General features: G+C 43.0%; 1 protein-coding gene across 3 annotated transcripts in view; it reads right to left on the bottom strand.

Moving 5' to 3' along the window:
- The window catches only part of LOC124118799, an 83,686-nt gene that overhangs the window by 11,621 nt on the left and 55,180 nt on the right, over positions 1-16,885 (bottom strand). For all 3 annotated transcript variants that reach the window (XM_046481097.2, XM_046481098.2, XM_048386413.1), the window contains 15 exons: positions 15,848-15,948; positions 14,648-14,743; positions 14,182-14,306; positions 13,055-13,151; positions 12,545-12,646; positions 11,705-11,839; positions 11,098-11,178; positions 9,699-9,848; positions 9,159-9,266; positions 8,273-8,438; positions 6,297-6,580; positions 5,237-5,345; positions 3,794-3,895; positions 3,127-3,182; positions 1,099-1,689 (listed from right to left, as the gene is read on the bottom strand). In XM_046481097.2, coding sequence (XP_046337053.2) covers positions 1,099-1,689; positions 3,127-3,182; positions 3,794-3,895; positions 5,237-5,345; positions 6,297-6,580; positions 8,273-8,438; positions 9,159-9,266; positions 9,699-9,848; positions 11,098-11,178; positions 11,705-11,839; positions 12,545-12,646; positions 13,055-13,151; positions 14,182-14,306; positions 14,648-14,743; positions 15,848-15,948 — 2,303 coding nt within the window. The remainder of the gene's footprint in view (positions 1-1,098; positions 1,690-3,126; positions 3,183-3,793; positions 3,896-5,236; positions 5,346-6,296; positions 6,581-8,272; positions 8,439-9,158; positions 9,267-9,698; positions 9,849-11,097; positions 11,179-11,704; positions 11,840-12,544; positions 12,647-13,054; positions 13,152-14,181; positions 14,307-14,647; positions 14,744-15,847; positions 15,949-16,885) is intronic.

Genomic DNA, 16,885 nt, shown 5'->3' with positions numbered 1-16,885 from the left:
TCAGAGATTATGATACATTAATTTATATGTCCTGTCTGAAACTTCTGGTGTAATAGTATACCGTAGAACATAAATAAATGACATGCACTTAGTACATTCTGATGTTATTGATGAACTATTTCCAAAGTGCAGACTAGTGTAGACCATAAATCATGAAATTGTAGCGAAAAATGCTACTCTCCCTTGTTCGTGTTTAAATAGTGACACATTGGACATACTGCAAGTTCATTGTCACATCAGGGTTTACTGCTTATATCGGAAACAAGGAAATACATAACAAAGCTCCTAATAAACAATGTAATTGATCGCTAGAATTAGTGATTTTCCACAAGTACCTTGTCTTTGAAAGGCATTTAGAAGTGATACACATAAGGAAGAGATTTTATGGATGTCAACTTCTATATTATGAGGCACACCACGTTTAGGCGTATAAGCTTACTCCTTCATCACCTGATGAATAAATTCTCTTCCTTATGTGCACCATATCAAGTGTGGGTTTGTCTATATAGGTTGATCAAGCAGTTATAAAAGTCGCCAACCATGTATGAGGCCATATTTGTTGCAGTAACTTTGTCAAATAATCTCCAATCTGATAATTACCAGCTATAAACATTGAAAATGTCCAGTACAGTGAGTGAGTGAGTGTGGTTTTATGCCACTTTGGGCAATATTCCAGCAAACATCATAGCAGGCAGTACAGTAATAGCAGTCGCAGTGTTATTGATTGCTGATTAGTTTTTAAAGCCTAAAAGTAGGTCTACTTGCTTGAGTTTTTTAACACAGGCCAGGGGTCTTTAATTTAGTAATTATAACATAAATATCACATGTGCAGCGTATTCTGAATAACAAATTAATGGTTATAGCAAACTTATTTTTCTCCCCAGAGACACAAAGATAATTATTTTCTTACTCATAACAAACAGGTCAAATTCAATCAGTGTCAGTAACCATCCAAGGTGAATCCAACAACAGCATGTAATAATCTCATTGTCACTTAACCATGTTAACAACAATTACAGATTGCTGAACTTCAATAATTGTCATAGTTAACCATGATTGGATCTAATAATTTACATACGAACCACCAGCAAGACTTACCGATCTGTTCATGATAAGATCCCCAGCCGAACTGTGCAACGTGTTTCCCAATAATGATGAAGTCTCCCTCTTGTAGGGCTCACTGCTTGATATTGTCATGTAACGACCTTTAGGGGACTTCTTCACATTGAAGATGCCAGCACTACCTTCTCTTGCCCATGGCTTAGGAGCATACACACGGGATGCTTGTGCCGACCTCGCACCATTAGGTCTGAACACCACAGGAGTGGAGAAGGCACTGTTTGACGTCTGCACCATGTCACGGTTCCCATCAGGAGGGCCTTGTTCTGAGGACAAGTCCATTTCACTGAAGAAGGGCCGTGCAGTGAAGATGCCGCTTGCACTGCTGGTTTTGTCTTGGTAGGGGATGAAGGGTTTGGGGGCAAAGAGTCCGATGGATGAGCGGCGTGAACTTGGGTTGGAGTTGAAGTTGGTGAGGACTGGTACAGAGGCTGTGCGAGCCAGGTGATCTGCATGTGGCAGGTTCTCATACACGGGACCTGGGTCAGCAGCTCGGTCTATGTGGGAGATCTCTGATGCATAGCTGGAACTGATGTCGGATGGATAGCGGACGTGGTTGGGAAGTTCAGACTGGAGAGAAACAAATAATTGTCAGAGTAACTTATGTATTTTTGTACTGTGCGTTTTAAACATCAACAAGAATAAAACAATGATTTAATAAGAGGCTCTGAAGATATGAAGAAGTATGTGAATCTCTGTAAACAGATTACCACTTAATTGATTCTTGTCCAGCAGTTTCAAAATATGAAATTGATATCAGCAATTATTATGCCCAAGCTCTTGCTAAGCCATTATGATCAGAAAGAAAGCTCATGATTCAGAGAAAACTTCCACAAAAGAAAACTCTAAAAATCACTAAAATGGTGAACAGACTGTTTAATTCACCACTATTACATATGAGCAGACCCGTGAAGATTCCGGGGTAGAATAGGTCTTCAGCAACCCATGCTTGCCGTAAAAGGTGACTATGCTTGTCGTAAAAGGCGACTAACGGGATCGGGTGGTCAGGCTGACTTGGTTGATGCATGTCATCGATCCCTATTGCGAGGATCGATGCTCATGATGTTAATCACTAGATTGTCTGGTCCAGCCTCGATTATTTACAGACCGCCGTCATATAGCTGGAATATTGCTGAGTGCGGCATTAAACAACAAACCAACCAACCAACCAACATATGAGCAAAGTTGTGTGAGTAAACTAATTTTGATTTCTTTTCCAGAAAGTTATTTCAGGCAAAGTCATACAGATCACATCTTCCCGAGGCAAGGGAGTTAACTGACTTTAAAAGTCCAGTCTCCACCCTTGCTGAACTGGGCTGGAATTCTTGGGCTCGATCGTAGCGCCACCAGTGGTTATTACGAGTTATGTCCCTTCTAAGCCTCTCCTAAGGACCAATCAGATTCCACCTCTCATATCACTTGCATTTGCTTCAAACAAAATTGTGGCGCCAAGTCAAGATGATCTGATCGATAATCAAGATCTATATTGTGATAAAACGAGTCTTACATCGCGAAGTGCATCAAATCAAGTGAGCACCTTGATTAAAAACATGAAAAGACTTCGAAAATATCTGTTGACAACGAGTTGGCGGTGCATATGCTTTTCAAATCCTGCAATCGACCGAAATCTGCACGACAGTTTACCAACCGGATTTCGATTTTGTTGCGCGATTGTGATTGGACTATGCATAGACTCGTTAGTCCAGCCAAAATGTAACTCCATAATACCAGCCTAGTTCGGCAAAGGTGGAAACTGGACTTTTATAGTCAGTTAACTCTCTTGCCTCGGGAAGATGTACAGATTGCTGTATCCTTTACATAATATTCCAGGGGAGGATACATATCTATTATCAGATGAAGGTTACGACCTTTACATAAAAACACATCAAAGCTCTCTCCCTTTCTGCAATCAACGAACAGTCAGTCAGCAAATAGTGAAGACAGCAGTATTTTAGTTATAGCGTCATGAGGATGAGGGCCCATAGTGTAGAAGAGAACAACACTTACATCACTGTCTGTGGGCAGCTGTTGGGAGCTGGACACGGAATACCACCCAGTGCTGCCTACAATACAAACATAACATCAAGCTGATCCTCCATTTGCCTAGGTCATCTCAAAGGTCAACATCAACTTAGAATTTGAGACATTTTACATAAAGTCTGGAAGGTAATTTAAGGTACCGACGTTTACTACAATATCTGAAAAACTATCGGACCTACTCCAGTCAAAGTTGGTATGAGATTATTAAACAGTCATACATAACTGGATATTACATTTAAAGACAATCGGTGCATGAATAAAAAATCTGTCTATTTAGCTATCACTATATTTTAACAACAACCAGACCTGTTCGTCACGGGTGGAACGAGCATTTATTGAAACAGCCATCTGCATAATGCTACCCCTGCGTCACAGGGCCATATGACACAGTTGAACCAATCAACTCAACTCAAAAGGGTGCACAGGAATCACGAATATGCACAACAGGTCTGGTTGTTGATGAAATATATAGTGATAGCTAAATAGACAGATTTTTTATTCCTTTGTACGTATGCTGAAAAAGCTTCATTGGGTATTTATGCGAGCTGTTTTTATACATACCCACTACACTGCCTATTGCCTACTACACTGCCTACTACACTGTCCCCCCGATGCCCCCGACTGATGTCTATACCTTCATCCTCACGTCGCATCTTCTCCCTCTCCTTCCTCTGTTCAGACTGGCGCTTCACATCACGAACAGTCAGCACCTTTGGTCGTTCTCTGGGAATAATACCTGCAAGGAATTCCAAGGTCATTGCAGGTCTTGTGAGCAAGATATCCTTTATTTGGAAAAGCAATAACTTAAGACAGGTATAAACACAGCACAAAAACCTCAAATAGAAATGGAGCATCCATCATATTAGTGATTTAAAGCATTGGATGATCTGATATATTGCCGGTACACCTGTTAATCGTGATACAAAACTTGATACAACAATACGTACTGCGATACAATTCGAACAGTTCAGCATATTGAGAAAATATGTATATAAATGTGTTTCTTTGGGTACTTGTCGTATAATGAAAATCTTCTGGTACAGCATATTTCAGATGAATAGTGGACCCGTGAAGAACCGGGGTACAATAGGTCTTCAGCAACCCATGCTTGCCGTTAAAGGCGACTAAGCTTGTCATAAAAGGCGACTAACGGGATCGGGTGGTCAGGCTCGCTGACTTAGTTGATGCATGTCATCGATCCCAATTGCGTGGATCGATGCTCATGATGTCAATCACTGGATTGTCTGGTCCAGGCTTGATTATTTATAGACCGCCGTCATATAGCTCGAATATTGCAGCGCTAAACAACAGACCAAACGCAAACCAGATGAATAGTATTTCTGGTATGCACTGTCTAAGGTAAAATAGGCAGGTGCTGTCATAACCAGAGCAACGATTAAGCGTCTGTGCCTAAGATTACTTTGGCCAACACATTTATGTCCCCAGTAATGGCAGCCCTGTTTCTTGTTACTGGTTAAACATTACTGCAGCTCAAAATAACTAATCTGTTTATGTCTTCGCGCTACATATATCAAATGTCAATGACAATATATAACAATGTCACACCATGAATGTCATACATTGCAACAACATTCCATTGGTCTGTCCTTGTGAGAAGCATTGTATAATTGGTACATATTCTCCTCTAGGTACCCTGGAATCCCGGGCAAGGGAGTGAGTGAGTGAGTGAGGGAGTGGGTGGGTGAATCCCGGGCAAGTGAGTGAGTGAGTGAGTGAGTGAGTGAGTGAGTGAGTGAGTGAGTGAGTGAGTGAGTGAGTGAGTGAGTGAGTGAGTGAGTGAGTGAGTTGTCATTTATGATATTATAGTTTTATCACATCTTGTGAACTGTATGAGGGAGGAAAGCCCGAAGTGATACAGCTCTTAGACATTTACCAATTCGTGAAACCCATGAAGGCTGGTGCTGACAAACAAAAATCATGATCAGGGCAATTCTGGGATTTGAACCCACGACTGTAGGATTCTGGCATGACAAAGTGATGCAACTCTTCACAGTGAACTACAGTGGTGGAGATGACTGAAGCCGCCCATGCCGCTGGCTGAACAAAAGACACTTACCGAAGAACCTCTTGGTGTTGTCATCTGCCTCACTAATGTCCCAGGTGGCATTGGGGTCATCGGGGTCGACCATGTTGTCTGTGGCGTCTGTTGAAGTTGCCAGACTACTCTGTAACATGAAAGTCAGTGTAAGGTATTCTATCAACGTTTGTACTGTTGTGACATATCTACTTCACTACCTTGACCTCTCTGCAGGCTGATGATCTGGATCCCGTTCAGCAAAGCGATTGTAGTACCAAGGTGATCGTAGCTCCCATACTTTGTACAAAGAGGCATCATTATATGCAGCATTAGCAACTAACAGTTTTCGTCCACTAGTCCTTATAATGATAACATATAGCAAAACCCTTAAAAATGGCAATTTTCTACTAGTCCTTATGATACCTTACCATTGGGCAGTTTGGCAAGGACTATAGGACAAGTTCCAATTTCTAACCCTGGCATGATGACGCACAATAAACAAAGTCACACATTTTGACTAAGTATTCCTCATTTCAGTTTTCCCCAATCTGACCTGGTCCCCATTCCACAAAGAAATCTTAGTGCTAAGATGTTAACTCCCATACTTTAACATAGGCTTATGATAGTCATAGCACTAAGATCACTTTGTGGAACAGGAACCAGGAGCCCTCAAGTGGGTTCTCCAACTGACCTGCTGTCTCTGGTTTCTGATGACAGAGAGCCTGGTCATAACTCCCATACTTTAACATAGGCTTATGACAGGCCTTGCACTAAGATCACTTTGTAGAACGGGAACCAGGAGCCCTCAAGTGGGTTCTCCAACTGACCTGCTGTCTCTGGTTTCTGATGACAGAGAGCCTGGTCATAACTCCCATACTTTAACATAGGCTTATGACAGGCCTTGCACTAAGATCACTTTGAAGAACGGGAACCAGGAGCCCTCAAGTGGGTTCTCCAACTGACCTGCTGTCTCTGGTTTCTGATGATAGAGAGCCTGGTCATAACTCCCATACTTTAACATAGGCTTATGACAGGCCTTGCACTAAGATCACTTTGTAGAACGGGAACCAGGAGCCCTCAAGTGGGTTCTCCAACTGACCTGCTGTCTCTGGTGGCTGATGACCGGGAATCTGGACACAGGCTGGTTGAGGCCCTCTGCATAGCTCATGGTCATCATGGGTCGACCTAGACTCTCCACTGCCTTCCCCTGGTCAGCACCTGGGGTCCCTGGGGACATCATCCGTAGGTCACCCATGCTCTTGGATCTGGGGGTCAGTTGATGGGGGCTACGGGGAGACTTGGAGCCGGACATGTCAATACTCTCCATTGTATCCAGGTCTGTAATCATATAGCTTGTGTTCTTCTTCCTTGTTGGCTCAGAGTCTGAAATCAGAAGAACAGTGGAATAAGTACAAAGTGTTACCACAGTGAGTAAGTAAGTGGGTTGGGTTAAACATGGCTTTGAACAGGCTTTGAACAGAACAAGGGGGTCCAGTCCTTAGACATTCATCAATCTGCTGAAACCAACAAGCACGGGTATGGTGCTGACAAATCTAGAAACATGCTCAAGGGATGCAACTCTGCACAGCCTTAGACTACCAAGGTTACATAAAAATGTTTCTACATACCCATGAGTATGGTAGTCCAGACAAAAGCTATCATTCAAGTAATGACCAACTGTCAGTACCTTAAGTGCAAGAAATAGTTCTAACACTTGGGTCAAAATTTTAACATTTTTTTTCAAATCATACAGAAATATATGCATGAAATGTGTTTTGGGTGAACAATGCATCATTGCGTACACATTACACACTGAAATATCCCAAATAGGTAGAACTGTTTTATAAACAATTACTTATTGTAAGGCGCCCATGTCCAAAAGTTCAAAATCAACCTGAAGCAATGTCTACTGATTGCGGAAGAAGCCATGTCTACTGATTGAGGAAGAAGCCGTGTCTACTGATTGAGGAAGAAGCCATATCTACTGGTTGAGGAAGAAGCCATGTCTACTGGTTGAGGAAGAAGCCATGTCTACTGATTGAGGAAGAAGCCATGTCTACTGATTGAGGAAGAAGCCATGTCTACTGATTGAGGAAGAAGCCAAGTCTACTGATTGAGGAAGAAGCCATATCTACTGGTTGAGGAAGAAGCCATGTCTACTGGTTGAGGAAGAAGCCATGTCTACTGATTGAGGAAGAAGCCATGTCTACTGATTGAGGAAGAAGCCATGTCTACTGATTGAGGAAGAAGCTGTGTCTACTGATTGAGGAAGAAGCCATGTCTACTGATTGAGGAAGAAGCCATGTCTACTGATTGAGGAAGAAGTCATGTCTACTGATTGAGGAAGGAGCCATGTCTACTGATTGAGGAAGAAGCCATGTCTACTGATTGAGGAAGAAGCTGTGTCTACTGATTGAGGAAGAAGCCATGTCTACTGATTGAGGAAGAAGCCATGTCTACTGATTGAGGAAGAAGTCATGTCTACTGATTGAGGAAGAAGCCATGTCTACTGATTGAGGAAGAAGCCATGTCTACTGATTGAGGAAGAAGTCATGTCTACTGATTGAGGAAGAAGCCATGTCTACTGATTGAGGAAGAAGCCATGTCTACTGATTGAGGAAGAAGCCACGTCTACTGATTGAGGAAGAAGCCACGTCTACTGATTGAGGAAGAAGCCATGTCTACTGATTGAGGAAGGAGCCATGTCTACTGATTGAGGAAAAAGCTGTGTCTACTGATTGAGGAAGAAGCTGTGTCTACTGATTGAGGAAGAAGCCATGTCTACTGATTGAGGAAGGAGCCATGTCTACTGATTGAGGAAGGAGCCATGTCTACTGATTGAGGAAAAAGCTGTGTCTACTGATTGAGGAAGAAGCCATGTCTACTGATTGAGGAAGAAGCTATGTCTACTGATTGAGGAAGGAGCCATGTCTACTGATTGAGGAAGGAGCCATGTCTACTGATTGAGGAAAAAGCTGTGTCTACTGATTGAGGAAGAAGCCATGTCTACTGATTGAGGAAGAAGCCATGTCTACTGATTGAGGAAGAAGCCCCGTCTACTGACGTCCTGTGTACCTTTATCCATGAGGGCTGCAAGCTGGGTGCCTGAAGAGGAGCGTCTGAGTGTGTTCATGGCCTGGGACAGGCGGCCTCTCTCAGCTGACAGTCCGGCCATGATGTTGTTCACCTTGGCGAGTTCCTTCTCCATCTGCTGCTTGGTCTTCTCAGTGTCTCCTCCGCCCTGCAGCACCACATAGGGGGGAGAGTGTTCAGTGGTTACATTTGTTTGTGTTGCTATAGCAATAAATAGTCTGCAATATTCCAAATATAACACAGTGGCCAGTAAGTAACTGAATCAGGGACAGACAAACCTGTGCTTGATATTATGAGCACCGTCACACATCATCTGTGTATGATGACAAAGATTCAAGCAAGTCAAGTCTGTTCACTAAATCCAAGTTAGTAATAGAACCTTGGGGACCTTTTCTAAATCGGGTAACCACTTGATGTTTCTTGATGTACACAAGTCCATTAATAAACTTCAAAACTGATACCCACACAAACTTTGAACAAAAGTGAGTTGTGTTTGATGTCACTTTGAACAGTATTTCATATCACAGCATGTGGGAAAAGGCCCAAAGTGGTGAAGATCCTTAAACTGTATCACTTGGGTAAGACCAACACAGGTATGATGTTTACAAACCATGGGCCATAACTAAATTATATAAAATTAGTATATAAGTAAATCCTCAAAGAGTGATAGAGTTGTAGCGTGAGTGAGATGGGTTTTATGTTGCTTTTAGCAACATTCCAGCAATATCAGAGCACCAGAAATGGGCTTTATACACTGTACCATGTAGGGAACCGACCCAGGCCTTCAGTGTCACAAGTGAACGCTTTAGCTTTGAGGCTACCCCTCTACTCCGATTCCTCATATTAGTTTGTCTATGCTGTGACCTACCAGAGACACAGCGCTCCTACTCCTGGAGAGTTCCCCATTAACCTTGGTCCTCAGAAGTGCCACCTCATGCTCCAGCTTGTTGTTCTCCGCCGTGGTTTCCTCCAGCTCCTGCAACACATTATCCTCTCAAGTACACATCAATTCCAGCTCAGTAACTCCAACAGTGTGTTTGCTTCACAGTTCTTGGGTTAACAAGTACACTCGTCTTCAAATTCTCGCATCTATATTTCACTAGGCAGAATAATTACATGGGCGGATATGAAGTTTCGACATTATTTCCTGATGGGAGTCCTCCCAATGACATCAATGCTTTGACAACAAGAATGCTTTTCGCATATTGTACCTTATTAAATCAAGGTCCTAAAGTGATAACAGACCACTTAACCATTAGGTTATCCCAAAGCCGTTAAGAACTAAGACTCATTACAAGTCAGAGCTGTTTTTCTGCCAAACATCATGGTCCTCTATTGTAAAAGTAACAAGACACTGTGAAACTGTTTATTGTGCCTGTATGTCATAACATTGCATGTGATCACTGACCTGTGATGCCTCCGCTAGCTGTTGCATGATGAGGGACAACTCCTTCTCAATGGTCAGCTGCTGGTGCACCAGCTTGCTCATCTCACGCGGGTCGTTCCGCCAGTGGTCCTGCTGCCTGATGATCCCCTGCAGGGCTTTCTCTAGAAGCTCCTGAAATACAGACATCAGTAGTGTGATGTCCTGGACTGAAATGCCAGTAGTGTCATGTCCTGGACAAAAACATAAGTAGGTGTGATGTATTGGACTGAAACAGCAGGTGTCATAAGTCCTTGACAAAACTGTCAGTAGGTGTCATGTCTTGGACAGAAACAGCAGGTGTCATAAGTCCTTGACAAAACTGTCAGTAGGTGTCATGTCTTGGACAGAAACAGCAGGTGTCATAAGTCCTTGACAAAACTGTCAGTAGGTGTCATGTCTTGGACAGAAACAGCAGGTGTCATAAGTCCTTGACAAAAATGTCAGTAGGTGTCATGTCTTGGACAGAAATGTCAGTAGTGTCATGTCTTGGACAAAAACATAAGTAGGTGTCATGTCTTGGACTGAAACAGCAGGTGTCATAAGTCCTTGACAAAACTGTCAGTAGGTGTCATGTCTTGGACAGAAACAGCAGGTGTCATATGTCCTTGACAAAAATGTCAGTGGGTGTCATGTTTTAGACAGAAACAGCAGGTGTCATATGTCCTTGACAAAACTGTCAGTAGGTGTCATGTCTTGGACAGAAACAGCAGATGTCATAAGTCCTTGACAAAACTGTCAGTAGGCGTCATGTTCTGAAATGTCACAGAAATGTCAGTAGGTGCCATTCCTGGACAGGAACATTAGTGGGTGTCATGTTGCAGACAGCTATATCGATAGGGGTCATGTCTTGGACAGACACATCAAAAGGTGTCATGTCTTGGACAGACACATCAGAAGGTGTCATGTCTTGGACAGACACATCAGAAGGTGTCATGTCTTGGACAGACACATCAGAGGGTGTCATGTCTTGGACAGACACATCAGAAGGTGTCATGTCTTGGACAGACACATCAGAGGGTGTCATGTCTTGGACAGACACATCAGAAGGTGTCATGTCTTGGACAGACACATCAGAGGGTGTCATATCTTGGACAGACACGTCAGAAGGTGTCATGTCTTGGACAGACACATCAGATGGTGTCATGTCTTGGACAGACACATCAGAAGGTGTCATGTTCTGGAATAAAATGTCATAGAAATGTCAGTAGGTGTCATGTCCTGGACAAGAACATAAGTTGTGTCATGTTCTGAACAGGTTGGTGTAAATAAGTGAGTGGTCTAGGAAACCAAGCGGTACACTGCATGTTCAGCGACTAACAGTGGAAAGTCCAAGATACATACATGTGTCTGAATGATTTGTATAATTTCCTGGAGTACAAACCTTATCCTCCCTGAAACTGACAACCTTGAAGGACTGCTCTTGCAGATTCCGATCCAGCTCATAGAGTCTCTCGAGTTTCTCCTGGAACAAAACATAAAATAGCAGAAAAAAGTGAATGGTATTTGATGTCAGTCAGCAACATTACAGCTATACCAGTAAAATATCTGTCAGGAACATATGTCTGGCCATGCAAAAACAGTTCTCAAATTCACATTGAAAACACTATTCATGATGGCCTGTTAGTAGAATTGTGGGTCCTGATCAACCCTATAGATATGGCATGACACCAACACAGCAAGGTTGTAAATGATATTCACGCTACCTTTCTGATTCCTACTTTTCTTCAACCCGGACATCTTGGCCACGAGTGCTAAATTGAGTGACTGAGGTTCAACATTGCTACAAAAAGTATCTGAATGATATCAACGTAATGTGGGAGCACTGACACAGGCGGTAGACATTTACCATTAGCATTCAAACAACATCCTGGCATATATAAGGGGAACAACTGCACAGTGAATTGCAGCACCTCAAGATCACTGGTACTCAGTACCAAACTGAAACATTACTTATTACAAAAAGGCAGTATCAAATTGTTGAGACAAACCTCAAGATCCACCTCCTCAGCTGACAGCTGTTTGATCTCCTGCTCAATCTCCTGGACAAACTTTTTCTCCTGGTGTTGTCGTGAGAACAGCAGCATGTCCCGGGGTTCTGTGTACTGGTCTGGCCGGAGCAGGTGCTAGCAACATGAACAAACAAGAGTCAGACCAACTGGAGGCATGTTCAAAATACTGCTCAACAAAACAAGGAAAATATTCATGTAACAAGTGTAAGAACAAGGTTCAAGGCCGAAAATCTGTACAGACATTTTTTTTGTATAAACTTCATCAACATATGATATTACCATTATCCTGTAACTCCAAGAACAGTATAAAAAGCAGTGTACACCCCCTTCCTCAACTATGAGCTTCATGAAGTAACATCAACATATTTCTGATATCTGAATATTCCCAAAGCAGTATCACCTTCTTGTACTGAGCCTCAAGAGCTATTCACCACATTCCTATTAACTGAATATTCTAATAGACAGGTATAACCATTGTACACACCTTCCTATACTGAGCATCAAGAGCTATTCAACACATTCCTAATATCTGAACATTCTTACAGAGTGGTCTAACAATCATACACACCTTCCTCTACTGAGCATCAATAGCTATTCAACACATTCCAAATATCTGAACATTCTAACAGGCGGAGTAACCATCGTACACACTTTCCTATACTGAGCATCAAGAGCTATTCAACACATTCCTAATATCTGAACATTCTAACAGAGCGGAATAACCATCGTACACACTTTCCTATACTGAGCATCAAGAGCTATTCAACACATTCCTAATATCTGAATATTCTAACAGAGTGGTATAACCATCGTACACACCTTCCTGTACTGAGTGGCCAGCATGTAGTTGTCTCCCCCGTACAGACTGCCCATAGTCACCATGTTGTCCACCAGGTTAATGAGGGGCTTGTACACCTCCAACTGAACAAAACACATGACGACTGTCAGTCACACATCACATTACAGGGTTACATAAAACACATTACACACTGACAAGGAAAAAACCCTGTCATATTTGTTTACTTTATTATCAGTGTCCATGAGCAATGTTGAGTAACTTCAATTAGGTCTTACTTGTTTACTTTTCTTATCCATAAAAAGAGTATATAAAGGTATAATTTGAAAACATTTTATTCAAATCAATCTTAGAAATTGTTGGTCAGACGAAATTAAGATAAAATGTCATGAAGTTTTGTCATCACTGAATTTGTTTTAGACTAGACTGGATGAAAAAAACAAGTCTGGCTGGTCATATGAAAATAATCTAAAACAAAACCCTTAATAGTTTTCCCTATTTGCACAGGTTTTCTCCTGGTGGGTGTGCCCCACCTTGTTCTCCAGTTCCTCCAGCTGAGTCTTGTAGTCCTTGTACATCTGGTGGTCCTGCTCCACCTCATGGTCTAGCTCTCCCTCCGAGTTGGAGCGCCTGCAAACATGTACACATCATTACTCCCTCAACGGACACGTATGCAATTAGTACTTATCATAACCAGTCAACAGACAAAAGGTGCATTTAGAAAAGCATACAGATAATATTGACCAATCGACTGATCAAACAAGTTTGACATTGTTGCCCAATCAATGGATATGTGTACATTCAAACAAGTAGACATTATTTCCCCTTCAACAGAACACTGTGCATTCAAACAAGTTCGACAATATTGCCCAATCAAGGGGTATGTGTACATTCGAACAAGTTCGACATTACTGCCCAATCAAGGGGTATGTGTACATTCATACAAGAGGCCCATAGCGACTGTATCGCTCACCTGGATATTTACGCAATCATTGAATCCTCACCACCGGAGAATGCTTCCAACCAAATATGGTTGATATCTATCTCTGAGTTCCAGAGAAGAAGTCGTTTAAAGCAATAAAGCCAGATTACCCCTATATGGCCCCGCCCCTCAGCCCTTTGGGGGATCAGCCCCACCATTTGTACAATTTTGAATCCCCACCACCTAGGGATGCTTCCAGTCAAATTTGGTTAATTCCCCAAGTCGTTTGAATAAATTGTTGACGTACGTACGGTGGACGGACGACTGACGCTATGGTAAGGCATAAGCTCACCTTGGTCACCAAGTAGACATTATTGCTCATTCAACAGATCACTGTGCAATCAAACAATAATACAGACATTATTGCCTATTCAATGGAACACTGTGCTTTGAAACAAATATAAAACCATTACAGATTATTAAACAGATCACTGTCCATTGAAACTAGTTCCGAGGGATTGCTCAGTCAATGGATCACTGTGCATTCAAACAAGTAGACATTTGGTATGAGGCTGTTGGCCTTCCAGTTGTTGGTAAATTAAAAGGTATCCATGTCTTCTAGATGCATTCCATACAATGTACTGCAGACCAGACATTCCTTGTTTTCACTGTATGACCTGTAGTCTGGAACTGTGTTAGTGCATATCTCTGTATATCACCCTGACAGGGCCTACTCACTGCCTCTTGTACTCGCGTTCACTGAGGCGCCGCTCCTGCAGTCTCTGGCGGTAGAAGTCCTTGGCCTTCTCCAGGGCGGACTGGTTCCTCCGCAGTTGGATCAGCAGCAGCACCAGCTCATCATGCTGAATAATAATAATAATAATAATAAGAATGATGATGATAATAATAATAATAATAATAAAAATTATATTGATGAGATGATAATGATGATTATGATGATGATGATAATAATAATAATAATAATAATAATAATAATAATAATAGTGATGTCCTCATGATGATTATGTGTCACTCATAGAAGGCAAGGCTCTTCACCCAAGAGGATTATGATCAAATCTCATAACATTATTACCCTTGTCAACTCATCAGAGTTTCAATTGCATTGTCAGCTCCCTGGACAGCATGTGTCTCACACTCTCCCCACAAAATATCATAAGGGTACATTACTAGACATTGTACTTACAGTTTTGCCAATGAGGTCCCCAGCAGATATGCTCATCCTGACTCGGCTGCCATTGATTGGGTATTTCTTGTTGAGATTCTTTATTTCTCTTGTGGTCTGAAAAAAAAGACATCATCCTTTTTGTTATGACTACTTTCTTGAGATTTACATGCTATTTAAATACAAAGGTGCATGATCTCATCATCCCCAACAAACTAAATGCAATCCCACCACCAAATAATAACAGCACCATTTCACAACAACAGCCCAGTCCCCCAATTATTCAGCCCACTGCTCAACATAGCCCAAACAACAACCATCTACCCAACTGCCAACCTAAAAACACCACCCCAAACACTAACCAAAATCAGCCCAACTGCTAAACAAAAGCATCAACCTCATCACGGGCACAAACCGCCAGCAACCAACCCAACAGCCTCATCACCAAACAATAGCCTAATGAAAAACCCATCTCACAGTACCAACATCTAAACACAGCCCAAGGACCCTCTAGATCAGCCCCACCCTTCCAAACAGCCCCACCCTTCCTCACAGCCCCATCCATTCCTCACCAGCCCCACCCCACCTCAACAACAGACCCATCCCTCTTCACAGCCCCACCCGTTCCTTACCAGCCCGAACTCACCTCAACAACAGACCCACCCCACTCCTCGTACACCCACCCTCTCCTCACAGCCCCACCCCCTCTGCACCAGCCCCAGCCAACCTCAACAACAGCCCCACGCCCTCCTCACAGCCCCACCACCTTCTCACCAGCCCCACTCCCTCTTCACAGCCCCATCCCCTCTTCACAGCCCCAACCCCTTCTCACAGCCCCACTGCCTTCCTACCAGCCCCACCCCCTGTGCACCAGCCCCACCCCACCTGAACAGCCCCACCCCCTCTGCACCAGCCCGACCCTCTCCTCACAACAGCCCCACCCTACCTCAACAACAGCTCCACCCTTCCTCACAGCCCCACCACATCCTCACAGCCCCACCCTTCCTCACCAGCCCCGCCCCACCTCAACAACAGCCCCACCCCCTCCGCACCAGCCCCACCCCACCTGAACAGCCCCACCCCCTCTGCACCAGCCCTACCCTCTCCTCACAACAGCCCCACCCCACCCCACCTGAACAGCCCCACCCCCTCTGCACCAGCCCTACCCTCTCCTCACAACAGCCCCACCCCACCTCAACAACAGCCCCACACCCTCCTCACCAGCACATCTCCGTCGGACATGTTGGGATCCTCCTTCACTGTTGACATGGCTCTGGGCAGTTTCTTCTTCTGTGGTCTGGCATATGTCTCCTCTCTGGGACCTGAAACATGACTCCTTACAGTCAGACACAGGTGCAGTTGGTGGACACAATTCCCCAGAGGAATAGGCACACACCAGGGGGGGGTTACTGCAAGGGTACACAAACTTAGATGTTTCGGTTAGCGCAGTATAACATCCCCCCCCCCAAAAAAAAAAAAAAAAAAAAAAAAAATATACAGTACTGTCTAAGGACAATCTAAACTAAATCTTTTCAAATGATATTGCCTGAATATGCCAAACAGCGAGTTAATTTATAATTTTGTTGAATAAAAGCATAATAAGTGAATGAGTGAGTTGGGCTTAATGCTGCTTTAAACAGTATTCCAGTGTTCGTTTAATGTGGGAGGTAAGCCCAAAGTGAAGCAGGTCAGAGACATGCTGACAATCTAGAAACATATTTGGGGTTTAACCGGGACTTGAACCCACAATCCTAGGTTTCTGGTGTGACCAAGGGATGCAGCAAATTGCAGTGACTCAGACTACATTGCCACCCGTGCCCACAGAAGCATAATAACGGAATGCATGAACAACAACACAACCCATCCGACCGCAATCAACCGGTTCACATGACTTAATCGTGACTTGACCTTCATTAGTCTGCTCTTGCAACAGGTCTTAGGGGTCTATTCTGCCATGGAAGCACCATTAGGTGAAAGTTTGATAAAGCTTGATAAAGTTTAGACAGACTTAAACATTGTTGATGACAGGCCTCAAAGTTTAAATTATTACCATGTAGCCATATGCTACAAGCATTTTGTTCCAGGTAGTCGGTGGTAAAATCAAGCAGTCAAGCCAATATTGTAGGTAGCCAAAAGCATTTGAAATTATCTTTTATCAAATAACTATCATAATATGTACAAGTCATAGCACTAGTCTTGAAATTGTATTTTAGTGGAAACTGTACTTGATTTTTGTTATTTGTGACTCAAACAATGAAG

This window comes from Haliotis rufescens, unplaced genomic scaffold, assembly GCF_023055435.1.
Source record: "Haliotis rufescens isolate VD_foot unplaced genomic scaffold, xgHalRufe1.0.p SCAF_6, whole genome shotgun sequence".
NCBI lineage: Eukaryota > Metazoa > Mollusca > Gastropoda > Lepetellida > Haliotidae > Haliotis > Haliotis rufescens.
Note: the sequence above shows the minus strand (reverse complement) of the source record. Positions and strands in the feature narration are given on the sequence as shown.